This window comes from Peromyscus eremicus, chromosome 12 (assembly GCF_949786415.1).
Source record: "Peromyscus eremicus chromosome 12, PerEre_H2_v1, whole genome shotgun sequence".
In the NCBI taxonomy this organism is placed as follows: Eukaryota; Metazoa; Chordata; class Mammalia; order Rodentia; family Cricetidae; genus Peromyscus; species Peromyscus eremicus.
This window is the reverse complement of record NC_081428.1, coordinates 58,200,286-58,227,183: the sequence shown is the minus strand read 5'-3', so window position 1 is coordinate 58,227,183 and position 26,898 is coordinate 58,200,286. Positions and strand designations below refer to the sequence as shown.

The following is a 26,898-nucleotide window of genomic DNA, read 5'->3' as shown; positions in this document are numbered from 1 at the left end:
GTTTATTAGTAATATAAGTCTCTGTGTTTATTTGGATCTGAGCGGCTGCGGGCCAGGGTGGAACTGGAGATATCTCCAGCTACAAGCATTGTTTTCTTTGGAAAGTTTCTTTTGAACCTCAAACTCTTTAATTTAGGTAGTAATCTTTTACAAGAGCACTAATCATATCGCTACTATATATAATTTATAGGTATATTACTTTTCTCATTACTGAGGAATACCTTCCCTAAACAACTTAAAAGATCATTTGGGCTGGAAGTGGTGATGCACTTGGGAGGCAGAGACAGGTGTCCTCTGAGTTTGAGGACAGTCAGGGCTACATAAAAAAATCCTGTATCAAAATGATGATGATGATGATGATGATGATGATGATGATGAAGAAGATGAAGAAAGAACAAATGGACTCATAGTTTCAGATAGCTTCACTTGTAGTCACTTGGATCTGTGCTTGGGGCCTGTTACAGAGCAGAACATTATGGCTCTGAGAATGTGTGACAAAGGAGCTTTTCCATGTCAAGTCTGCTGGGAAGAGAGGGAAAAGCAGACAAGACTTGGTACAATCTTCAAACATGCAACTTCATGAACTGCTTCCTGTGGCTAGTTCCCACCTTTCAAAGTTTCTGCAGCCTTCTAAAATAGTGCTGCTAGCTAGAGGCCCAAGTATTCAAACCATGAACCTATAGTTTCATAAACCATACTAGGTTGTATAGTTTTAGAGGTTTATGGTGTTAACCTCATTCATGTCTGTGCCTTTATAATCTAATAGGTCCTGGTATGGCACATAGGGACTCAATTTTTTATTGCTAGATGGGGTTGTGCATGCCTATAATCCCAGTACTTGGGAGTCAGAAGCAGGAAGATTGTGAGTTCCAGGCCAGCCTGGGCAACATAGTGAGATTTTTGTTTTTGCTTTTGTGTTTTTTGAAGGGGTATTTAATGAAATGGGGGTAATGTTGAATTGCTTTTGCTATTTTGTTTCGTGAGGGTAGAATTGGTCCTTGTGCTACAGCAAGGGCTCTATCATTGAGCTGCATCTCAAGCAGAAATGTTCTGAATCTAGTTCTGAACTCTCAAGTTCTACTTCTCATGATCCAAGTAATCTGTTAGCCGTTTCTGCCTTTTGTCTCATAATTTATCTGCTTACTGTGAAAAAGCAACTTGTGAGTTTTGGTTTTTTGTTTTGTTTTTCTTTCAGTTAGTAATTGTTCTCTTCTATTCCTAGGCTTGAAACCAGATAGGACTGTATCTGACTCTTCTTGGCTCAGTTGCATAGTTCATCAAATCTTACTGGTTTTTCTTATTGTTAGAACCATGTATAAATTATACCTTATTTTCGTCCTTGTCTTCTTATACACAAGAGATTTTTTTTTTTCTGCCATGTCTACTTGATTTACCTTCCTATTCTTTCTAAATCATTATTCCTCTCCATTTATTCTTCCCTGTTTGGCCAGGAGATGCATAGAAACACATACCACAGATAAGGTAAAAATAGACCAAAGAAAGGATTCTTTCCAAGTCAGGCATAGGGAAACATTGGGTTTTGTGGGGTTACTTACAGGAACATGGGTGCCTTACAGCTGTATCATTGACACTCAGGAAAACTACTTCATTTTCTGGAAGCTACATACACCACTTACAGAGTCTCCTCCCGGGAGTTGAGTACCACTCACACCACAGTCTCAGGAGCCTCATGAGGAACAGCTCCACAGCATCAATTATGAAGTCTCAATACTGCCTCCAATGACCTTTTAACAGTGTATTTTCCTCTTAGAAACAGTTTCTTTAGTATCTTACAGAGAACCCAACGAATTCCTAACTTAGGTTTTAAGTTTCATTCTTCATTGGAGCCTATTTATTTTGGGAGTATAAACTTTCCTTACTCCTAGTCACTGCTCTTGTTCCTGGGGTGCCTTCTGGAGTCTGTCTACCCATACCCCACCATTTCCAGCCTTTTTGTGCAGTGTTCTCCCTCTTTGTTTAAGAAGTTCTATGTGCCTAGACCTCCTCCCCTCCATAAAGGTTTTTTTTTTTTTTTTCATAAAGGTTTTCTAGAATACCCTTCTCCATGTATTCTTTTTAATTCCTAACATGTTTATTTTCTAGATCACTTCTTTAGTATTTAAAAATTTAAAAATTATATAAAAGTGTAATTGGACGGTGATGTGGCTTATGCCTTTAATCCCAGCACTCGGGAGGCATAAGCAGTGGGTCTCTGTGAGTGTGAGGCCAGTCTGGTCTACAGAGGGAGATCCAGGACAGCCCTGGCTACAGAGAGAAAACCCTGTCTTGGGGGGGAAAAAAGTTATATTCTGACATCTCTATGCAGTTTGATGATCTTTTTCCCCCCCTAGTATCTAGAGTTGCCAGTATTAACAATTAATGGAATTCTTACCAATCCCCATCCCTCATACACACTTTCAACATGTTTATTTTTTGCAGTTTGTATACGTCTCTGCAGCTCTGTGTATTCCTCTCCTGTTGTTCACTTATTCTTTTAGAGCTTTGTAATTGTTTCTGGGCAGATAGCTAGAATTATTTGTGTCAGATGGTAAATTTGAAAGTTGGTCCATTAGTTTCATTCAGTCGTTCCTCATCCCCAATATTTAACCTTTCTTGTTCTTTTTTTCAACATGTTATACTATGCCACATGCACATTTGTTTACATATATACATAAATTATTGGCTAGAACCCACATATGGGAGAGAATATTTGTTTTTTTTTTCTTTTCTGAAATTGTGTGACCTTGCTTAATATCATATATTCTAAGCCCATCCGTTACCTTACAAATTTTATAATTTTATTTTTCTTGAAAGATGGATAGTATTCCATTTCTTATATATACAAAATTTTCATTATCCATTCATCTACTAATAGACTACTAGGTTTATTCCAGTTTTTTGCTATAATGAATAAAACAGTGATAGACTTGGGGCTGCAAATCTCTCTATGTTAGGGTATGTATGGTGTTCTCTGGGTATATGCCTAAGGATGAAATTAGAGGTGTCACATGGTAGTTCTGTACCAGATTGTCTTTATTACTGTAGATGTGTAATTTGAGATCTGATACTGTAATACTTCCAGCAGGGTTCTTCCTTGCTCCTTAGGATTGCTTTGGCTACCTATGGTCTGTTTTTGGTTCCATATGAACTCTTATATTGTTTTTTTCTAAAGCTGTGAACAATTACATGGAAAAATTGTTAGATACTACTATCGGTAGCCTTTGGGAGAGCGTGCTCCAGGACCGCCTCCAGGGTATGCAGGGGAAAAAAACAAAAACAAAAAACTCCATGAATGTAGCAAGGGCTAGACTTTTCTATCACACTAAATCAACACACACTCTCTGATGGTAATTTCTTTTTTACTTTATCTTGAAAAAATCTATCCCTGAAAATCTGTCTCCACACAGGTTTTTTCAAGACGGGGTTTCTCTGTGTAGCTCTGGAGCCTGTCCTGGATCTTACTGTGTAGACCAGGCTGGCCTTGAACTCAAAGAGATCCGCCTGGCTCTGCCACCCGAGTGCTGGGATTAAAGGCATGCGCCACCACCGCCCGGCTACATTCTTTACATACAACTACATACCTCTGTTTATATGTGTACATACATCTCTCTCCTGCATAGCCATACATCTCTACACACAGTTAATCTCTTTTTTCATAGCTCTACATCTCTCTCTACTCTGCTACATTCTTTCACACACTACTATATCACTCTTTACTCACTCTTCACTCACTTACTCTCCTCTACACACACGTCTGCCCTACATACACATCTTTCTTTTCACAGTTACATCTCTCTTCTACATCTCTTTTTATATAGCTACACAAGTTCTCTTCTACATAGCTACTCATTTTCTACACAACTCTGTCTGCACACCCGTGCCTTCTACACACAGCTGTACACAACTCTTTACACAGCAGCTCTCTCTACATAGCTCTTTCTACACACACCTCCTTCAACAACCAAACTCTGGACAATTGTGAGTTATATAATACCAGGTCCGACCCATTCTAATAACACATAAGTCTCACAGTTTCTATCAGGCTAGGGAGGTTGCACTGACCAGGCATGGTGAGTAAAGCGGGCATGTAGCTCTGAGTGGTTAGGGTTTCCAGACAGTGACATTGAAATTCAGGAGTTAAATAATAAACAGTTAGTTGGCTGAACCTTGAGATTAGGAGTATGTGCAGAAAGCCAATTGCTTCAAGGATTTTATGTCTTGATGTTATCAGCCTGACTTTGGTTCAGCAAACAGACACCTGGCAACTTGCCCTGTGCAGTTCATCTCCAGGTGCAACTTATTTTGGATTTGAAAAAAAGCTGACTTTGTAGCTGAGAATATTATCATTTTCCTATGTCAGTCTGAGTAATGAAAAATATGCTAGTAGTATTTCTATTCATCAAAATTACACAGCTTAAGCAGAAATTATCTTCCTGACCATCCACAGATATGTGTGCTCAGTAGATGAAATATATTCACGAGATAAACACACAAGCAGTGGGGAAAATACCTGTAGCTGTTTTTAGGGAAGAGTTGTAGTGGCACATGAGAAAAATTACAGACAAAGGAACCAGTTTTCAGAGTCTGTGGTCCTGTAAGCCTTGCTTAACAAGATTCCTCCATCAGAGGGTTATTTATCTGGTGGGTCGACACCTGAATTCTCAATTGCTATCTACTATCTATTTCCATAGCCTCCAGCATACTATGTTAATACTACAAATTAATTTCGGCAGTATAGCTATTTTCATAATATTCTGCCAATCCAGGAACATGGCATATGTTTCTATTATCTAATATCTTCTGGAATTTTCTTTTTCATTGTCTAAAAGTTTTCACTGTAGAGGTTTTTCACTTCTTTAGCTAAATCCATTCCTAGATACTTAATTTTGGGGGGTTATTTTGAATGGAATATTTTTCGTACTACCTCTGAGAGTAGAATGTTGGTATAAATGAAGGCCAGTTAGAGCTACACAGTAAGACCCTGTCTCAAAACAACAAAATAAAGACAAAAACACAAAAGAACAAAATCAAACCAGAATCATGTCTACAATAGGTATAATTTGATTTCTTCCCTTCCTGTATTTATCCCTTTTAAGTCTTTTTCTTGTTTTACCTAAGACTTTGGGCACTATTGTGGAATAAGAAAGAGGAGGATGTACATATTGTCTCAGTCTTCTTCCTTTATTTTTTTTGGTTTTTCGAGCCAGGGTTTCTCTGTGTAGTTTTGGTGCCTGTTCTGGATCTCACTCTGTAGACCAGGCTGGTCTCGAACTCACAGAGATCTGCCTGGCTCTGCCTCCCAAGTGCTGGGATTAAAGGCATGCACCACCACCGCTGGGCTCATTCTTCCTTTTTGAGGAAATGCTCTGTCTCCATTTACTATAATGTTGGCTATAGGTTTATTATATATAGCCTTTATTATTTTGAGGTGTATATGCCATCTATTCCTAAAGTCTTAAGAACTTTTAGCATGTAGGGATGTTGAACTTTGCCAAATGCTTTTTCAAAGTCAGTTGAAATAATTGTGTGGTTTCTGTCATTGAGTTCACTTGCATGGTGTATTACATTTATTGATTTATATATGTTAATCAACCTTGCCTTTCTGGGATAAAGCCCACTTGGTCATAATATATAATCTTATTAATGTGTTCTTAAATTTGGTTTGCAAGTATTTTAATTAAGAATTTTGCCTCTGTGTTCATCAGGGAAATTGGTCTATAGGGTTTTTGTTTTTGTTGTGTTTGTTTTTGATAGTGTCTTTACCTGGATTTTGGTGTCAGGGTAATACTGGCTTCATAGAATGAATTTGGTAGTGTTCTTTTTTGTTTTATGGAACAAGTAAAGAACTGGTATGAGGCCTTCCTTCAAGGTTTGATAGGAATCAGCTGGGAATTTTTTTGGTCCTGGCTTTTTTTTTTTTTTTTTTTTTTTTTTTAAGATATGCTTTTATTAACAGTTTCATTCTGATTGCTCATAATGGGTCTGTTATTTATATCTTCAGGGTTTAATTTTGGTTAATGATATACATTTAGAAATTCCTTTTCTGGGTTATCTAGCTTTTCAAATACCAGTTATGAAAGAGGCTATAAAGCTAATTGTTTGTTTATCAAGTTCTAATTTTGTCATGGGTTTTTGGTGGTGGATGAGCAAATAATATAACCAGTAGAGAAAGTATAAAATCCACCACGAAGCTTCACAGCTTCAGAATGGCTGTTCTAATTCTATACACTAAGATGTATAGAATTAGATCTGGTTAATTTTGGTGTATGATGTTTATTTTATTTTCAAAGATTTTTATAATAAAAATTTATAAGATAAAAACTTAATATTTGTGACAAAATTGTTTTTAGAAAGTTCCATGCACTCTTCTGCTTTTCTGTTGTGTAAGGACAGAATGTTTGTCCCCACTAGTTCTTCAGCCTTCTTCCACGGGAGGATGTAGTAAGAAGGTCCCTTATACTTTGACTATGGACTTTCCAGCCTCCAGAACTGTGGGAAGTATATCTCTGCCCTTCTTTTCTTTTCTTTTTTTTCTTTTTCTTTTTTTTTTTTAAATAAAAGACACTTTATCAGCCATAAGTTTTGCTTGTTGCTACATTGTTTTAGTTTTCATTTATTTTATTACTTGTGATGAAATTTTCTATTTATTTTTTTCTTTTTAACTTACACAACTAAGATGAACTCTTATTCTAGTTTTTTATACATCTATTTTGTGTATTTTTTTAAATTTATTTTTATTTCATGTGCTTTTTGTTGTTGTTTTGTTTTTGAGATGAGGTTTCTCTGTATAGTTTTGGTGGCTGTCCTGGATCTTGCTCTGTAGACCAGACTGGCCTTGAACTCACAGAGATCTGCCTGGCTCTGCCTCCCGAGTTCTGGGATTAAAGGTAAACCACCACCCAGATTTTTTATTTTTTTATTTTTATTTTTTTTAAAGAATGTGTTTCTTCTATTTGGGTTATTTTACTTGGATATTAAGCAAAACTACCAGTAATTAGAGGAGAAAAGGATTACCTTTCATTTTATTTCTTCATAAATACTTGCCTCTATTTCTGGAATAGAGTCTATTCAGTTGTACAGTGATGGATTCTTGAACTCTCACCACCATTTTAATGATTTTTAACTTTATAATTTTAGTTAGAGTCCTAGGAAACTAGCCTCCAAAGACTTAGAATGGTGTTAGTCAGCATCAGAGACCTAGCAACAGAGTTTCCCTCCCCTTTTTGTTCTTTTTGGTGGAGATAGTGTCTTAGAATGTTGCCTTGGCTAGCCTATAATTCTCTGTATAGACCAGGCTGGCTTTGAACTCAGAAGAGATCCACCTGCTTCTGCCTCCCAAGTGCTGGGATTAAAGGGGTGTGCCACCATACTTGGCCCCTAATTGTAGTTGTTTTTTTTAAGATGTATTCTTTTTATTTTATGTATGTGTATATGTGTACCATATATAAGCTTGGTGCATGTGACAACCAGTAGAAGGCATCAGATCCCCTAAAACTGGAGTTGAATATAGTTGTGAGCCACCATGTGGGTGCTGGGAATTGAACCCGGGTCCTTTGAAAGAGCAACAAGTACTCTTAACCACTGAGCTACCGTCACTGCAGCCCATATTATAGCTTTTAATACTAACTTCATTGTAGATGTGTATTACAGGTTTTGTTCTGTTTTGTTTTTGAGAACAGAGTATGACTATAACGATCAAGCTGTGCTCAAATTCAAGATCTTCCCATGTTTGCGTATGTGTGTGTACTACCACATGTCACAGTGTTGTAAATGTACACAATGAAACCAGATTCATAGTCTTTAATGTATTTCAGACTAGCATTAAATATTTTTTAATGAACTAGTACATTGGCTCAAATGGTAATGGCACTTGCCACCAAGCCTGGTGGCCTGAGTTTGATTCCTAGGACACTTGATGGAAGGAGAGAACCAGCTCCTGCAAAACATTTCTCACCTCCATGTGTACTGTGGCATGCTTGAGCCCACACACACATGTGCTTCCCATGAATAAGTACAATTTAAAAACACAGTGTATATAAAGTTATTTGTTTTAATTCTAGAGTTCTCTTGTCCTCCTACATTTGTAGTTAAATAAGTTTATTTTAACTTTTTATTTGTTTGTTTTGTTTTTTGAGACAGGGTTTCTCTGTGTTTGTTTTACGAGACAAAAATAATGTTTGTTGCATTAAAGATTTACTTATAACCCTTGGGAGATGGACATAGGAAGATCCAGGATTTCAAGCTCATCATCTAGTATACATTGAGGCCAGCCTGTGCTACATAAGACCTTGCCTCAACAAACAAAAACCAACAATAATCCAAAACAAAATGATATTTGGAACTATGCCATAAATAAAACTTAAATACCTTTTTTTCCCCTCCTTTTCAGGTAATTTTGAATTGCTCAGCTCTTCAGAGTTTATTACATTTGCTGAGTAGCCCAAAGGAATCTATCAAAAAGGAAGCATGTTGGACAATATCTAATATTACAGCTGGAAATAGGGCACAGATCCAGGTAATGCCATAGTACCTGCTTTTTTATCCCTATATGTGAGCTACATTTTCAAAAGATTTTATTTATGTGTGTGTATCTGTTTAACTGTATGTATGTCCTGTGCATGCGGTGCCCTTGGATCTCCTGGAACTGGAGTTAAAGGCAGTTGTGAGCCGTCTGTGGGTGCTGGGAAGTGAACCTAGATCCTCTGAAAGAGCAGTCAGTCACAGCTGAGCCACCTCTCCAGCCCCTTTCCTACCCTTTTAATGATGAGTGAAGTTGTTTTGGTTTAAGACGTTAAAATACAGTCTTCCTTGTTCTTGTAAAACTGTTAACTTCCATTGCCACTCTTTCAGTCTCAATTTTCTTTGTTTCTTTTTCTTTCTTTTTGGAGCTGAGGACCGAACCCAGGGCCTTGTGCTTGCTAGGCAAGCGTTCTACCACTGAGCTAAATCCCCAACCCCAATTTTCTTTCTTGTAATGTTAGTTTTTTGATGCATAGACCATGCATTTTTCTCTTTACCTTTAAAGTTTGATGATTTTTGTCAAAGATCTAAAAAAAAGTCTCTGGGTTTTCAAAATGTTTGGATGGACTGTGTGCTAAATAGGTTGGCTTTACTTCTATATTTTCCAGTGAAGTCATGTGTTAGATTGTGTAAGTTTTTCATGGACTGTTGAAGGCCTTTTGTTGTTGTTTGAGACAGGGTCTCATTTTGTAACCCCAGCTGGCCTGGAACTTACTGTTTAGACCAGGCTATCCTTAGAACTCACAGAGATCCGTCTTTTTTTTTAACCTCCCGAGTGCCAGGATTAAATATGTATACCACCAGGGAGGGTCTGTTTTCTTTAAATATACCCTTTTGCAGAATCCCCCCCCCCCCCTTTTTAAGTTTCTGGGCCAGTTTTAAGTATGAAAGTATATAAGGAAGGCTAGTGATAATATGTAAGTGAAATGTAAAAGTATGCCATTAAAACACTGGGGTTTTTGAGACAAGGTCTTAGTGTGTAGCCTGGCTGGACTGAAGCTCACCATGTAGATTAGGTTAGCATCACATGCACAGAGCTCTGTCTGCCTCTCCCTCTCGAGGCGTGCATCATTTCCTGGCCCAGGGCATCCAATATATTTCACCTTTATTTATTAATTGTATGTCTGTTTGTGTCATATTCCAGTAGGCACATGCTGTGACTTTGATTTTGAGCTTGCCACCACGTCTGACATTTCCAGTGGCTTCTAGGAATTATAACTCTTTGCCTGTCTTGTGTGGCAAGAGCTTTTTTCCACTAAACATCTCTTCTGTCCTGATGAGACTTAAGACCACAGACACCATAAGAGTACTATCCATGGTACTAATTATAAGCCTCTTGAGGAGATGACAGGGTTTGTGGGATGGCTCAGCAGGTGAGAACATTGCAGAGTGAACCAAAAGACCTGGATTTGATCCTCAGAACCCATGGTAGAAGGAGAAAATCAATGCTGTGCCTATGCATTCACACCTACACAATAATAATGAATAAAATAAAAATTAAAAATGGTAATAGGAAAAACAAACATCATTTGTCAAGTTAATTCAAAAGTTATATTTTTAATCCTAGCATTTGGGAGACAGAGGCAGATGGAACTCTGAGGGCCAGCCTGGTCTACATAGCAAGTTCCAGGCTAATCAGAGCTAATTAGTGAAACCTGGTCTCAAAAACCAACCGAAACAAAGCAAGTTATAGTGATCATTAGTAATATTTTTAAAAGTAGTGTAACTTCCTTGTCCTTTTAACTTTGTCTTCAATTTCAGACTGTGATAGATGCTAACATGTTCCCAGCTCTCATTAGTATATTGCAAACTGCTGAGTTCCGGACAAGGAAAGAAGCTGCTTGGGCCATCACAAATGCAACTTCTGGAGGGTCAGCTGAGCAGATCAAGTAAGTGCTACCCAGGAAGTGTCTTGCAAATTAAAGGAAAACAAGTTTAACACCCCACCCCCATCCCACCACCCCCGAACTCCCGCCCCCAATATATAACCTTAAAAAAAAAAAAAAAAAAGATTGATAATCTTGTTCAGTAAGAATTGAACTTCTTAAGCCGGGCGGTGGTGGCACACGCCTTTAATCCCAGCACTTGGGAGGCAGAGCCAGGCGGATCTCTGTGAGTTCGAGGCCAGCCTGGGCTACCAAGTGAGTTCCAGGAGAGGCACAAAGCTAACAGAGAAACCCTGTCTCGGGGAAAAAAAAGAAAAAAAGAAAAAAGAAAAAAAAAGAATTGAACTTCTTGACTATGAACAATTAAGTCTGACCCTTTGGGAAATTGTTTTCAGTGTTCTAATTAGACTCAGAAGTACATTTATTCTTTTTAAGTTTTATTTTAAAAAATATTCTAATTCATATGTGTAAGAGTGTGGCTATGTGTGTTAATGCAAGTGCCTGGAAGGCTAGACAAATCAGATCTGAGAACTGGAGTTAGAGGTGGTCGTGAGCTGCCTGACATGGGTGATGCGGAATAAACTCAGGTCCTCTATAAGAGTAGCAAGTGCTCTTAACTGCGGAGCCATTTCTGCAGTGGCTACATTGAGTTTTTAAAACTTGTCTTCCTTCTCTCCCTTTCAGTTTTTAAAAAAGATTTGTGTGTGTGTGTATGTGTGTGTGTGTGTGTGTGTGTGTGTGTGTGTGTGTATATGTACGTACGTGTGTGCACGTGTACGCCTCCTGTTCATGGAGGCCAGAAGAGGCTTTTGTATTCCCAAGAGCTGGAGTTACAGGCAGTTGTGAGCTGCCTTATGTGGGTGTTGGGAATAGAACTTGGGTCCTCTGGAAGAGCAGCATCATTCTTAACTGCTGAGCCATCTCTGTAGCCTCTCATATTCAGTTTTTTGTCTTATTTTGTTTCTTTACATTTTTAAGACAGTTTTTCTGTGTAACCCTGGCTGTGCTGAAACTTGCTCTGTAGATCAAGCTGGCCTAGAACTCAAGGAGCTGCCTTTCTTTGCCTCTAGAGTACAGGGATTCATACTGCTTTCTAATGCTACCATAGTGATATTATGGTCATTACTGTAATATAAAGATTAAATTTGTGTATTAGCTTTTTATAGATTCTTTTTACTTACTGTCCAGGCTGGTTTGGGCCAGCTTAGTTTTTTGTTTTTTGTCTTGGTCAATCCCCACCACCACCACCACCAGCACACACACACAAAACAATGAAATAGAGTTTGCTTCCATACCTGTCTATATAGGTTTTATTTCTTTAAAAAAAATACTGTTTGGAATTACTTGTAACGAGCAATAGTAGTAAGAGAGTACCCCTTCCTTAATCTTTATCTTTGTTCTTAAGTGTGATGTTAGCTGAATAGTTCTTGTTAAGGTTCTTTATCGAATTCCCTCTATCCTTGGTTTGCTGTGAAGTTTTCTTTTTTTTAGATTAATAATCAAGAAAGGATTTTGATTTTCTTTTTGGTTTTTCAAGACAAGGTTTCTTTGTGTAGCTTTGGTGCCTGTCCTGGATCTTGCTCTGTAGACCAGGCTGGCCTTGAACCTTACAGAGATCCGCCTCACTCTGCCAGTGCTGGGATTAAAAGCGTGCGCCACCACTGCCAGGTGATTTTGATTTTCTTAATCTTCATGTCGTCAGCAGTGATTTCTCATTTTACCTCATGATGTTAGTAATTTTAATTGTTCTCTCTCACTTCTAGAGATTTATCTTTGTATTTTAAGTTTAAAATAGAATAGAAAGAAAATAAAGGCTAGTACCAAGTTCCACAAACACAAGTTTCAGCTACATCAGTTATCTTATTTTTCCATATACAACTTGAGAGATTGAAATGATAGGGGAGTGCATGAATAACTGGTGTGACTATGACACAGTAGTCTATATCTCATCCATTATACTCAATCTGGATTACATGTTAAATCTTGCTGTAATTAAAAGAAATTAATAGCTATAGAGTCCTTCCATGTGTTTCATTCTTAGTTCACACAATTTGTATTTGAGAAGTGTGACTACATATAGAAATAATGATGACATTATCTCATCAAAACTCCATGTCCTATTTGGGGTGAGGAAGATGGCTTAGTGGTTAAAGCCCTTGTTTGGCACCAAGTAAGTGCTAAATAAGTCTGGTGGTCCAGCTGCTGTTTCAGCCTTAGAAGGCAGAGATCATCCCCTGGGCGTGCTTGCTAGTGAGACTTGCCACATTAGTAGGCTCTGTGTGTTGAGTTGAGGCACCTGCTTTGATGAATAATGTGGAAGAATCATCAAGGATATTCCTAACATCAGCTTTGTACCTCCACCTTCACTGGACACATATATGTCCCCATCCCTTATGTGTACCCATATACGTGTAAAACATGCTTCTTGGAATAACTCCCATGTGAATAATGAGGAAAAAAGCTGGGCAGTGGTAGTGCATGCCTTTACAGATCTCTGAGTTTTGAGGCTACCTGGTTGGAGGGTTCAAGGACAGCTAGAACTACCCAGAGAAATCTTGCCTCAAAAAAACCAAAAGAAAGAAGGAAAAACAAAACATTACTATTTTGATGAGTCACTCATACAAGTGGGAAGAATTCCTGTTTCTTTCCCAGTACAAAAATTATGAAGATGGGCAGGAGGATGTTACTAGATAATGCAATTTGTTGTGTTTTTGTTGTGGTGGTGGTTTTTGTTTTGTTTTGTACTTGACTTGGTATTTTTTAGTTGGAGCTGGCAAGATGGCTGAACAGGTAAAGGCATTTGCTCTCAAGCCTGATGATCAGTTCTCGGCACTTACTTTGTGCAAGTAGAGAGCCAGCTCTCACAGACTTTGTCTGTCTTCGACCTGCAGCCCATGGCACACATACCTCCAATCAGTCAATCAATGAAATAAAATTGTTACTATTTTGAGGCAGTGTGTAGCCTTGGCTGGCCTAGAACTCCATATATAGACCCGTATGGCCTCACAGGTGGACCTGCCTCAGCCTCCTAATTCTGAGATTAAAGACGTGTGTCACCACTCCTGTTGTGCTAGTTAGTTTCTCTGTCAGCCTGACCTAAGCTAGGTGAGAAAAGGCCTCCATTGTGTTGGTCTGTAGGCAAGCCTGGGTGGCATTTTCTAGATTAATGATTGATGGGCAAGGGTCCACCCTACTGTGGTCCTGGGAGGTAGTATAATAAAGGTAGCTGCACAACAAACCAAAAACAAACCAAAACAAAACAAAAACAAAAACGACTCGAAAAAAGAAAAAAGAAAGGTAGCTGAACAACAAACCAGTTGCCCTTCTTGAGTTCCTGCCTTGGTTTCCCTCAGTAATGGACTATAATTGGAATGTGTAAACCAAATAAACTCTTTCCTCCCTAAAGTGCTATAGTTGACAGTTTCTTATTTTTATTTCTACAAGCTTGAAGATACCTCACAGCTTGATAGAAATGTTAACAGTTAAGTTTTTTGTATGACTAAATTGTGCTTTTTGTTGATTCAGGTACCTAGTAGAACTGGGTTGTATCAAGCCACTCTGTGATCTCCTCACTGTCATGGACTCAAAGATTGTGCAAGTTGCCCTCAATGGCTTGGAGAACATCCTGAGGCTTGGAGAACAAGAAGCCAAAAGGAACGGCTCAGGCATTAACCCTTACTGTGCTTTGATTGAAGAAGCATATGGTGAGATACTTTGATTGGTGCAGCTTCTGGCTGAGAGTTAGAAGTAGTCGTAGTCATCTAAAGACATGAATATAGTAGACACTGGTGATAAAGGGACTGTTACAGAATTGTTGCTAAGACATTAATTTATAATATTAGCGTTCAGATGTAGTAGTGATCATTTCTGTACAACTGCAGTACAAGATATGTAAGTGAGAATGTTTACTTCAAAGAAGTCAACTTGAAAATGTAGTTACCTGGATTTTCAAGAATGATTCTTTATTCTTCATTTTAGGTCTGGATAAAATAGAGTTCTTGCAGAGTCATGAAAACCAGGAGATCTATCAAAAGGCTTTTGATCTTATTGAGCATTACTTTGGGACCGAAGATGAGGACAGCAGCATTACACCCCAGGTTGACCTTAGCCAGCAGCAGTACATCTTCCAGCAGTGTGAGGCTCCTATGGAAGGGTTCCAGCTTTGAAGCAATCTCTGCTTTCTTGTTCCTGTGTCAGACCAGGCTACCCAGTCAAGTCCTCTTGTGGAGCCCACAGTCCTCATGGAGCTAATTTCTCAAATGTTTTCCATAATACTGTTTGCGCTCATTTGCTTGCCTTGCGCACCTGCTCTCTTACACACATCTGGAAAACCTCTGGCTCTCTGTGGTGGAATACCCTTTTATTACAGGGGTAACCAGAACGGCCCACTCTTCTTATGGAAAAATCCCTAAGCTTTGGAGATCCGCACTTATATTAGAGTCATGGGAATATATACACATATTAATGTGGCTCCCTTTTTTGTGGGGGAAAATAAGAGGACTCTTCCTCATTCCGTATAGTGGGGAAAATGACATTAAAAGATAAAACTAAAACCTTTATCTTGAATTTTACACAACTGCTTGGACAAGGGAGATACTTAGACTTGTGTGTACATCAGAGTACTCTTCTCGAGTTCTTCCACAGTGAACCAACCTTTGGAGTACCGGGTGGCTTTTTTAGCCAAATTTGCATTAATCCTTATGAGATGGGATGGTTTTCTTTCCTCTAATGGAGTCATTCTTCAGATATTAAAGTTAAACCATCCACTCCCTCACCTTCAGCCTTCAGTGAATGTGCTTCTAGTTGTCAGGAATGCTGAAGAATTAATACTTTGACTTTGAAATGTGATACTGGCTTGGCAGATTCCCTTAAAGCAGAAAGAGAGGAGCACAGATTAATGTGTATGGCTTCTGCTTCTCTTTGGTTTATGTCTCTTAGGATTTGGAAGTAGTTGAGTTTTAACACTGGTATGAAGATAAAAGTCCTTAGTAAAATCATGTTCTAAAATTCATTAAAGAGTCAGAAGAACACAGAACCCATCACTTTTTCTAAACCAGTGTGACTAGAGGCTGTGTTTCTGCATTACAAAAGATACTCAGGCTTTGTGGTCCTGATCAAGGTCCTGGTAAATTGGAGTTCACCCTAGGTGCTTTCCTCTTTGTGACTGGCAGATAACACGTATTTAAATGTTACTTAGGGATTTTTTTCCTTAGTCAAGTGCAGCTCGATTCTAATGTATTCCTGCTGCATACATGATCCTGCAGTGCAGCATCCTTATCTTTAAAAGCATAACAGTCTCCTCAATATGACCTCTAGACTAAAAGGGCAGTGACCTTTTTCTAATAACCTCAGTGTGTTCCCTGGTTTTATTTCATCTCCTACTAATACCCTACCTCCCCAAGTAAAAACAGTGCCCACCTCCTACTTATTTAATGATGACTGTAATGTACTTGCAAATGGCGCTTCCAGTACTGTGTTCACTGATCCACATTTGTGCTTGGACTAGAAGGGGAAAAAACAACAAAAAAAGTTTAATTGCCAAGAGAACTGCAAATGAGTTCAATGCGACTTCTCGGTGCTAGTTGGCCGTCTTGGCTCAATGTTGGGACACACTATCAGAGAAGAGCTTTTCTTGATGATATTCTGTTCAAAATGAATTCTGAAGGAAAAGTTGCTCCCGTCTGTTTCAGAGCATACCCTTTTAAATCTCTTTAGACTACTCTTCTAGAATTCATTGTGACCCCAAAGTATAAAAGCTATCTGGGAGTTGCCCTTGACAAGCTATTGCACATCTCTGGTGAATCCTGCTGAATGTAAGGGATATTCAGAACTTTCATACCTCATCATGATGTTATTTAAACAGCCAACTTACATGACCCGATTTACTTTGAAAAATTAATTTCATTCAAACTAGAAAGTTGCAGAGACAAAGGACATTTATTAGCTAAGAGTGTGATACATTCTTGCCCTAGTCTTTAATCGTGTCTGTGCTCTGGGATGGATACCGTCTGATGTCTTGTATTGATGGAGCAGGCACTACAAAACTAGTCAACTCCCATCTGTCCTGTTGTTTTCTAGTGCTGCTTTGTGCTGAGAGAACCTGTTAGTTTACTGAACTTGACCTGTACAAGACTGATTTCTTTGTAATTTTAGGGATAAATTAGGTGGTTAATTTAAAGATGAACTTTCAATGTTGCCTTTACATCACATTAAAATATCACTTCTTTCAGAAGGGTAATAGAAGCACTGATTCATAGTAAAAATCTTGTTTTTAGCTTTGACTTTTTTGTGGCTTTTTTTTTTTAATTGTACATTACTGGTAACGTTATTTCTGTAGAATGTTTTAAATTATGTACCTTCTATTGGATAGTTAAAACCTTTGCATCTTATAAACGAGTTTGAATGAAAAGAAATACAAAGCACACAGAGTTGTCACCCCACCTTACCAAGAACATACAGCTGGAACTTTTGTAGCAATTTTCGGGTTACCCAGTGAGGTCAGATCCATTAACTAGTGCAATCTGTTTTATCTAAACCAGAAGATTTATCTTAAGCTTGACCCTAGAAGTTCATGAACCTTAAATATTCCGAACTTTGTTTTTATAGTAAAATGATTAAATGTAAAGATAGGAGTTGGCTAAAGTTAAACCCCAGCAAATTTAGATGTTCTGGAACTGAGTACTTTTTTTGTTTTTTAATACAAGTGGAATTTTAAGGGGTACTTGTAAGTCCTATTTTTAGTCCTTCACCTGGCAAAGTCTTATTGATTTAGTTTAATCTTTTGAATATTTTTTATCAGAAAGGTGTTACTTACTACAAAAGCATGTTAGTATTTATAACACAAGAAAACTCTTAGGGTTTTTAGATAGTGATCAGGGCAAAGTGGCTTTGTTTTCTTTACCTTTCCCTGGAAGGCAAAGTCTTCCTTCAGACTTTTCAAGTATGTATTGTATACTGAGAACTTTGGTTTAAAAAAGTTGCATTCTGAGAATTTGAGGTGTAGGTATTTGGAACCTAAAGGACCAACAGGTAGATATGATTGAATGGAGAAATAACCCAGAAAGTACAGATACTGGCTAGAAAGAGAAAGATTAGGAGACATAGTTCTCTGTCACACTTTGTTCTTGTCACCAATCAGCCATTTTTCTATTGCCCTCATCAATAGTCCCCTGCTGGAAACTGTTGCACTAGGGTTGTTTCTTCCGTGTACCAGACAAAGCTATTGGACTCTGGGTGTTTTTCAGCCTTACTGTCCATAATAAATACGAATTATTCCAGTTGCTGCTGATTATGCCTAAGAAAACATATGTAAGTATAATTTGTCAACCAAACTCTCTGTTGTACATGACTACCTACCGGCAACTTTGATTGATTTCTGTAGTGCTAAATAAACATTTCAGCTGTTTGACCCCAAGACGTGGGGCTGCATTGTAAAACAGGTTTTTTGGGATTTATTTTATCTCTGATTAATTTTGTGAAAATTGTCACACCAACAAGCAAGCTGCTTTAGCTGTATTCAGAGGCTAAAGCTTTTTACTTAAGTTGGAAATTCTGTTTAGTAATGTACAATAAGAAAAAGGAATTGCTTTTTGAGAAGGGTATTGCTTCCTTTCAGGATACGTACATAACTGTGTGCTACCTCCTACATTTGAAAATTATCTCATTTGCAGTTTCATTTTGACATCTCAAATTAGTAGGACCCTTTCCTTCTGTTTGAAGTAAACATTGTCTATTTGCATGGTTGGGAAATATTTTGGGTTACCTTTTCCCATCATCCAAAATTAGTTAAAAGTAATTGGAGATCAGATGTGACTAAGTGTAATATTGACTATAATATATATAATATGATGCTCTATAATATTCTTTATTGTTAGGAAATGACAGGTTATAAGAATGAGTACTAAAACATTAGAATAATGTTTAATAAAGTAGATATTTAACTTTTTTGTTTTTGTTTTTGTTTTTTTGAGATAGGGTTTCTTTGTGCAATAGAATTCACTCTGTAGACCAAGCTGGCCTTGACCTCAGAGATCCACTTGCCTCTGCCTCCCAAGTGCTGTGATTAAAGGCCTGCGCCACCACCAGGCTTATATTTAACATTTTTAAAATATCAAATTGCTAGAGCTGGAGAGATGGTTCTTCTGTTAAATCTTCTGTTACGAGAGGTACTTCTCTTAAACAGGACAGTAGTTTGGATCCAGAGCCATCTTATGGTGTACATGTGATGTACATGCATACCTGTGAGCAAACACTCAACACAGATAAAAACAAATCTTGGCTGGGTGGTGGCGGCGCACACACCTTTAATCCCATCACTTGGGTGGCAGAAGCAGGTGGATCTCTTGAGTTTGAGGCCAGTGTGATCTACAGAGCAAGTTCCAGGACAGCCAAGGCTACACAGAGGAACCCTGTCTTGAAAAACAAACAAACAAAAAACCTTAAAAATTTTCAAAGTATCAAATTACTGTTAGACATAAGATCATCTGGATGCGTGAGGTAAGAAAGAATTAAGAAATATTAGTGGTGAAAAAATTCTGTTTTCAGCTAAGAGTTGTCAGAAATGTCTGTTTTCCTTTGGGTTAAATAAAAGCAAGTCATGTTATTTAGTGTCTATTGTATGCAAGGTAATTGGCTAAGGGCTTTCCTTTGATCAGTCCTCTAGTTGCTATTTAAGATGGATAATTATCAATGTATGGCAAGATCAAGACTGAATGCATTTCTTTGCTCCATTGTCATAATTCTTAAATGGTGGCTGTCCAAAGGAGAACTTCGCAAGTTCTGTTCTTCATGGTCATGCAACATTTCTGTGCTCAGGAAGTCCTGTGCTAGATTTTAATAGTCATCGGTGGGCAATCCTTCTGTATTGGACCATTCTTCCTATCTGTTCCTCATTGGCAATACTTATAAATGGCTCTGTCTCATATATCACAATTGCTGTTAATTTACATATTCAGATAGATGAATTGACTCCCTTGTTCCCAAGCATCTTTCACCTTCTGTAGTACTAAAATTATATATAGCCAGACAAGTCTAACAGAGGTTTAAAAGAAATTCAAATGATTGATTGTCAATTTAGTAACATAGTGGCTAAACTCATAGAACATTTTTTTGTTCAAGTGAAAATATAGAAGGTACTGACAGGAAAAAGTTTGGGGTTGCAGAATAATTACTCTTATAGTCAGCACCATGGGTATAACATTAGCTCAGCCTACTATTACTTAAAAGTATATTTTCCTGTAGACATCTCCCTTTATTTCACTTGTTGGACATTTCCTACCTCAAAATGTTTTGGCCATCATGTGCCCTTTCTCAAGAGTGTTCCTACACTTGATTTGGAATGGCTATTGATTCTTTGTATTTAAATGCACTCTGCCGGGCCATGGATGAATACTTTGCACATAGTAAATTTTCAATAAATATGTATGAGGAATATACATCTGTGATAGTACTGGGTGCTTGATTACAAAAGAAAATTCAGAGGAATTCTTTCACACAGTTGGCTGAAATCAGAACTGATAACTCTTAAAGCAGTTGTTTCAACGTAAACTGTCTCATTTGAGGATACATAAAAGGACCTGAAATTTACAAAAAGAAACAATGCCAAAGCAGAAGTCTGTGGCATCAAAACAAGAGAAAGAAAAGCTACGGGGCTTATTTTGTAGACTAATACACACCCTAGTGTGTTTGATATAGCAGATAACATATCAATCTATTCTGGCATATTTTAAAGTTTTAAAAGTTTGTTGGGCTAAAGAGATGGCTCAGTGGTTAACAGCACTGGCTGCTCTTCCAGAGGACCTGCGTTCAGTTCCCAGCAACCACATGGCAGCTCACAATTCTGTAACTCCAATTCTAGGGGGCCTGACACCTTCACACCAATGTACATAAAATGAAGTTAAATAATTTTAAAAAGTTTTATTAATATATCCAACTGATGTGGAAGTAGGTGGTGAGGCTGTTGAGAGTTTCCATTTTCATGTACTGTGTGTATTGCAGGAGAATGTTTTCTTTATCCAGGCTTATGTGACAAATGAATACGAAGTATATTTCTTTAGTTCGTTTGTTTGCATTTTCCTTTTGAGATATGCTGGTCTGGCATTTTTGTGAAAATTTAATCAAAATAGCTTCAGTTCTTGCAAGCTCTTTATAGTACACAATGGCTGATTGTACAGATTTACTATAAGCTTGATTTTTGCCCATACTTCACCTACATTTGGGGGGTGTATGTGGGGCAGTACTTTTTAGATAGGGTCTCTTGAAGCCCAGGCTGCCTTTAAACTGCTTTATAGCCGAGGATAACTTCGAAGTGTCCTTCCTGCTTCCACTGCCAGAGTGCTGGAATTATGGGCAGGCACCAGTTTCCCCCACGTTGGAAAAATTATGAACTCTAAAGGCTCCTGTGTGATTGCAGTGTTTTTGCAGAGAATAAAGTTGTGCTTTACCTATCTTTATCCATATGCTCTTAGTCCAAGGAAGCAAGTGGAATGCAGAAGAGGGACTCTAATGGTCACTGCCTTATGAACCATCATCCAGGCTATAGGTAAGGAGAAAATGAAAACCCAGAAGACCAGTGGTGGGGACAAAGTAATGCAGGACTTGGGAGTGGCCTGGACAGCATGGATTTTACCAGGGTAATGTGATTATAACGTGTCGTGGAAAGAGTACTGAGTTGCTGAAGATGATGCTTTTAAATTTATGGGTCAATCGATACTCTAATTGTGCCATCTTCAGCTTTAAAAAATGCCTGGTTTTAGCTAATATTCATGGCAAATGTTCTATTTAGTATGATAAGTTTTCCTGATTTGGTAGAGGTGTAGGAATTGGGTTTGTAGTCTGAAGAGCTGCTTTAAAGAGGCCAGTTTAAACAGTTCACACAGAATGGAGGTTTCTTCCCAAGGCCATGGGTAAGTCTGGCACATTTTCTATTTAGAAAGTACTGAAGAGCAGGGACATCAGCCTTTGTGCTATAAATTGGAGACTTGGGACAGTTTAGAGGAACTCTTTGATTTCTGCAGTGAACAAAACTTAAAACGTAGAGGTCACCTTGTCATTTGAGAAGGGTAGTTTGCTATAAAAGGATAGGCATGACCCTGCCTAGGAACTCAGGGTCCCACTCTGATTGCTACTACCTTTGGTTTACTATTCCCTGTTGGTGAACACTGTCACCAAAGCCCACTCCTCAAAGAGCTAAGCAAATCCTAGTTATTTGTTAGGACAGCTTGTTAATACTTGAACATGAGTTATGATTAGTAGTCTATTCCATAAGTCCATGATGCTATTTATAAACAAGGTATCCTACACATCAAGAAGTGTTTTACTCTTCAAAGTAAAAGCCGTGTCTTAATGATCAAATCTGTGCACCTTTTATCCCTCTTGCTTGTGATGTGTGTAGTGGGCTAAACATCCAGCACCACTATCCTCTCTTAGCTCTTTTTTTTTTTTTTTTTTTTTTTAAGATTTATTTATTTATTTATTATGTATACGACATTCTGCCTCCATGTATGCCTGCAGGCCAGAAGAGGGTACCAGATCTCATTATAGATGGCTGTGAGCCACCATGTGGTTGCTGGGAATTGAACTCAGGACCTCTGGAAGAGCAGCCAGTGCTCTTAACCTCTGAGCCATCCCTCCAGCCCCTCTCTTAGCTCTTAGGTTATACCCATCTTTTCCTTTTGGCTTCCTAGTTATTAGAAGAATACATATTTACTTGAAATAAAGCCTAAATTTGTTATGCAATTTCCTTTTACATGAGTTAATAAAAATGGAAATTTTTGATAATAAGGTTTCTGACCACCACCCTGTATCAGAAATCACAGTAGTTGAGGCTTCAGATGGCTAAGTGGTTTTCTGTGGATCATGACCCCCATGGGGGTCAAATGACTCTTTCACAGGGGTTGCACATCAAGTATTTACATTGACTCATAACAGCAAATTTACAGTTATGAAGTGGCAATGAAATAATTGGTTAGGGATCACCACAACATGAAGTATGTTAAGGGGTTGAGAACCACTGCACTGGCCGCTCTTCAGAGGACCTGGGTTGGATTCCCAGCACCCAAACGCAGCTCACAACTATCTGACTCCAGTTCCAAGATAATCGGATGCCCTCTTCTGACAATGCACACATACATGCAGAGAAAACCTTACACCTAAAAAAGAAAAAAGTCACTGTAACCCATGCTAACTGGAGAAAGGAAGTGCTTTTGTTACGTTTGGTGGCTCATCCCTGTTCATCCTAGCACTGACAAGTCTAGGTTGAAATTGACACAGTTCAAGTCTGGGCTGCAGAATGAGAAGCTGTCTCAAAAAAGAAAGCACACGGTTCAGTGGATAAAGAGACCTGCCTTTCACCATGCCTGTCAGTGATGAGGACAACTCACAAGGTGGCTTCTGAACCACCCATAGCCCCGCACAATGTAACACAATATAGAGGGAGTTCAGTGGGTAAGAAAATTTGCTGCTATTCCAGAGAATGAAGTTTCCCAACACCACCTACTAGTGGAGGTGCAAGCCTTTTAATCCCAGCACTTGAGAGGCAGAGGCAGGTAGATTCCTGAGTTCAAGGCTGGCCTGGTCTACAGAGATTTCCAGGATAACCGGGGCTATGCACAAAAACCCTGTCTTGAAAAACCAAAGGGCGGAAGGGAGGTGGGATTCCCAGAACCTACATTAACTGAGAAAAGGAAAAACCAGACTAAGATAGGCAGTCAGGAGCAAGAGCAACCCTGTAATCCCAGTACTCTCAAAGCTGAGGCAAACAGGTTGCTTTAAATTCTAGGCTAGTCTGGATTACAGTGAAATCCAACCTTAATACCTCGGTCTCTGCCCCCTCAAGAATGAGAGTGATGTTCTCCCTTCCTGTAGCCCCAACACTTGGGAAGTGGAGCAAGGGTTCTTTTTCAGGTTGTACTATGAAAGTGTATTACAAAGCACCAGTAAAAAATGATACACCGAGCCGGGCGGTGGTGGCGCACGCCTTTAATCCCAGCACTCGGGAGGCAGAGCCAGGCGGATCTTTGTGAGTTCGAGGCCAGCCTGGTCTACAGAGCAAGATCCAGGAAAAGGCGCAAAGCTACACAGAGAAACCCTGTCTCAAAAAAAAAAAAAAAAAGAAAAAAGAAAAAAGAAAAATGATACACCGAAACAAAATGTTTCCGTAGTATTAAAGAGGGTAGTGGCAGGTAATTTTGTCTTATTAACAAGACAGATCCGAAAAACCTTCCCACCAACCTGTCCTTTTTTTTATCTCAAGAACCTCATCTATTTTCTACAGAAGCCTAAACTATGCGGGCTAAAAACCAAAGGTTTGCTGATTTCTCTCATCATAACCTTGTTTTTTTGTTTGTTTTGTTTTGTTTTGTTTTTTCGAGACAGGGCTTCACTGCATAGTCTTGGTTGGCCTGGAACTCATTCTGTAGAGTAGTAGGCTGGCCTGAACTCAACAGAGATCCATCTACCTCTGCCTCCCTAGTACTGGGATTAAAGGCGTGCGCTACCACCGACTTGTGGAGGTGGTGATGTGGGTCTCAATGTTTCCTAAACGTCTATAAAAGAGTTTTAATCCACTCGTTTTGCGATCTGTGCATTCGATCTGCTCCAGTCCCCTAGCCACAGTAAGCAGACCTTGTGGCCGCCACATTCAGCATTGTAGGAGGGCAGGGGCAGAGACCAGCTATGTGCAGTCTTCCTTAAGCGTCCGAGGTATGCGCCCTTTCCTGCACCCTAGCATCTCATAGGGAAAAGCCAGGCTGAGCGTCACCTTGCAGGGCCAGGAGAACCGGAAGCAAATGCTGGCCTCCTTCAGCGCAGGCGCCACCCAGCAGGTCCCATTGGTGGATGTGGACCTTTCCTGTGGTGCGTCCCCGGCTCTTGAGCCTCTCAAATCCTGTTTAGTGTGGCGTCCTCAGTCGCTCATGGTTCTCAGGTATTTTGGATCTGGGGAGGGCGTGGAAGAGGACTTTCTGTGCAGCCCCCTAATCCCCTAGGACGACCTAGTCCTTTAACCTCACCCAGCAAGAGTACCAATGTCAGAACCACTGTGATCTCGGACTCTACCGAAGAAAGCGAGAGGAGAGTGGTCCAAACCTCGCGGATTCTGTGCCGAACCTAAAGACGAGCCCATGTTACAGTCAAAACCCTGCGCCTTCGAAAGGCAGGTTTCAATTTCTACAAGGTTCGAGGCAGGACGCCTGCGCAAACTGTAGAGCCCAAGCTATGGCGACCGAGCATCCCCCAGCAGAGGGAGCACAGTCGGCCCTCTCTGCTACCCAGCGCGAGGAAGAGCCTCAGAAACCCAACTATGCTGTCAGACTTACTCTTGCGGGCCACTTGGCGGCCGTATCATCAGTTAAATTTAGTCCTAATGGAGAATGGCTAGCAAGTTCTGCTGCTGATGCACTAATTATAATTTGGGGAGCATATGATGGGAAATGTAAAAAGACACTCCGTGGTCATATTCTGGAAATATCAGATGTTGCCTGGTCTTCAGATTCTAGTCGTCTCGTTTCTGCCTCAGACGACAAGACTCTAAAGTTATGGGATGTAAGATCTGGAAAATGTTTGAAAACATTGAAGGGACACAGTGATTTCGTTTTCTGCTGTAATTTCAACCCACCATCCAACCTCATCGTTTCGGGATCTTTTGATGAGAGTGTGAAAATATGGGAGGTGAAAACAGGAAAGTGCCTCAAGACTTTGTCTGCCCATTCGGACCCTATTTCGGCCGTACATTTTAATTGCAATGGGTCCTTGATAGTATCGGGGAGCTATGATGGTCTTTGTAGGATCTGGGATGCTGCCTCAGGCCAGTGTTTAAAAACAATTGCTGATGAGGGTAACCCTCCTGTGTCCTTTGTAAAATTTTCTCCAAATGGTAAATATATTCTCACTGCAACTTTGGACAATACTCTGAAACTGTGGGATTACAGCAGAGGCAGATGCCTGAAGATGTACACTGGCCATAAGAATGAGAAATACTGCATATTTGCCAGTTTCTCTGTTACTGGTGGGAAGTGGATTGTGTCCGGCTCGGAGGACAACATGGTTTACATCTGGAACCTTCAGACTAAAGAGATTATACAGAAGTTGCAAGGCCACACAGATGTTGTGATCTCTGCGGCTTGTCACCCTACAGAAAACATCATTGCATCAGCAGCATTAGAAAATGACAGAACAATTAAACTGTGGACGAGTGACTGCTGAAGTCTCTGGCAATCGATGAGTCAAGCTGAATTAGAAACAAGATAGAAAGGATGATTTCTCTGAAGCTCAGCGTGGTTTTGTAGTTCTTTTCAAATTGTCTTTGATTGTATGAGTTTGAGGCATTTTCATTTGTGAAATGAGACCACTGTAAAAACAAGTCTAGAACCTGCGGCTTCTGATTCTTAAATCTTGAGACCTGTTGGCAATCTCATGTGTCCACGCCTGGACAGCATCTCATTCTTTTTCTTTCCACAGCTTTCCCAGTGGGGAGGGTATTTGGAATATTTAGAAGGTTGACAGAGCAGGATGACTGTGGGGAAGGGGGACTTGTAGTTTCTGGTTTGGGAAGTCATTAAGGACAGCGGCATGCATGAGTTTAGGGAGGAAATGAGAGGATTGGCAATGTCTTACATGTCACTTGAATATTTTTGGTGTTATTCTACATGATGGGACATCAAATTGCCAAATTAATCTGTCAAGTTGGGGACAATAAGTCGTAGTCAGGTTCATTCTACAAATCTTAACACTTAGGCATGTGTTGTGGGGTCAGAGGACAACTCTCAGGAGTTGAGTCTCCTTCCACTGTGGGCTCCAGGTAGTGAACTCAGGCCAGGCTTTCTCAACAGGATCTTTTGTTAACCGAGCCATCTTGCAGGCCCAGAATCTTACATTGTCTTTGAAAAAGGGTCTTGCTCTGTAGCCCTGTAGGCCTGGCTGCCTTGTAAACCAGGCTGGTCTCAAACTCACAGATCCACCTGCCTCTGCCTCCTCAGCATCTTAAACTTTTAACTGAAAAAAATCTCCTTAAGTACTTGGTTAGATTGTACCATTTTGTGACAGGCAAATTACATGTCAAGATTGTGACCGCTCTTCAGTATTAGACCTCCTAACTCCTGCCCAGTATCATTCAACTCAGGCATCACCTTATAAATACTATGGTTGCCTGCCTACCACCTCAGTGAGCAGCTGAGGTAGCTTTTCCCCCTCCTTTTTACAGTTTCTTATAAAGCTCAAAGTGTACAGTTATCAACCTGCAGTTGAGGTGGCTTCATGGGCCATGTATTTTTTAGACAATAAACACTAAGATCAGGCTTTGAATTTTGTCTCTGTAGTCTTTGCTTTTTCTAGAGGACTTGATATTTACCAGACAATGAATGATACCATAACTTCATTCCTTACTTTTTGTCAATAAATTTTAGTAATAAATTCTCCAGACTATAATATTGACTGAGAAATATTTTACGGTAGCTCCATATACTAACTAAAAGGCAGCTATGCTAAACTCTATAGC

The 26,898-nt window shown here is 39.3% G+C and overlaps 2 protein-coding genes across 2 annotated transcripts in view; both read left to right on the top strand.

Moving 5' to 3' along the window:
- Kpna1 (karyopherin subunit alpha 1) overlaps positions 1 to 17,842 on the top strand; it is a 72,701-nt gene extending 54,859 nt beyond the window's left edge. Inside the window, exons 11-14 of the mRNA XM_059277871.1 lie at positions 8,390 to 8,515; positions 10,282 to 10,409; positions 13,932 to 14,110; positions 14,385 to 17,842. Of these exons, the coding sequence (XP_059133854.1) occupies positions 8,390 to 8,515; positions 10,282 to 10,409; positions 13,932 to 14,110; positions 14,385 to 14,572 (621 nt within the window). The 3' untranslated portion in view covers positions 14,573 to 17,842. The remainder of the gene's footprint in view (positions 1 to 8,389; positions 8,516 to 10,281; positions 10,410 to 13,931; positions 14,111 to 14,384) is intronic.
- Positions 17,843 to 24,253: 6,411 nt separating this feature from the next.
- On the top strand, positions 24,254 to 25,750 carry Wdr5b (WD repeat domain 5B). The gene has a single exon (XM_059276792.1). The coding sequence runs from the start codon at positions 24,621 to 24,623 to the stop codon at positions 25,605 to 25,607; it is 987 nt and encodes a 328-aa protein (XP_059132775.1). The 5' UTR covers positions 24,254 to 24,620; the 3' UTR covers positions 25,608 to 25,750.
- Positions 25,751 to 26,898: the final 1,148 nt, after the last annotated feature.

What these genes read in the sequence shown, in the direction of transcription:
- Wdr5b (XM_059276792.1), top strand. Translation starts at nt 24,621, where the DNA reads ATGGCGACCGAGCATCCCCCAGCAGAGGGAGCACAGTCGGCCCTCTCT.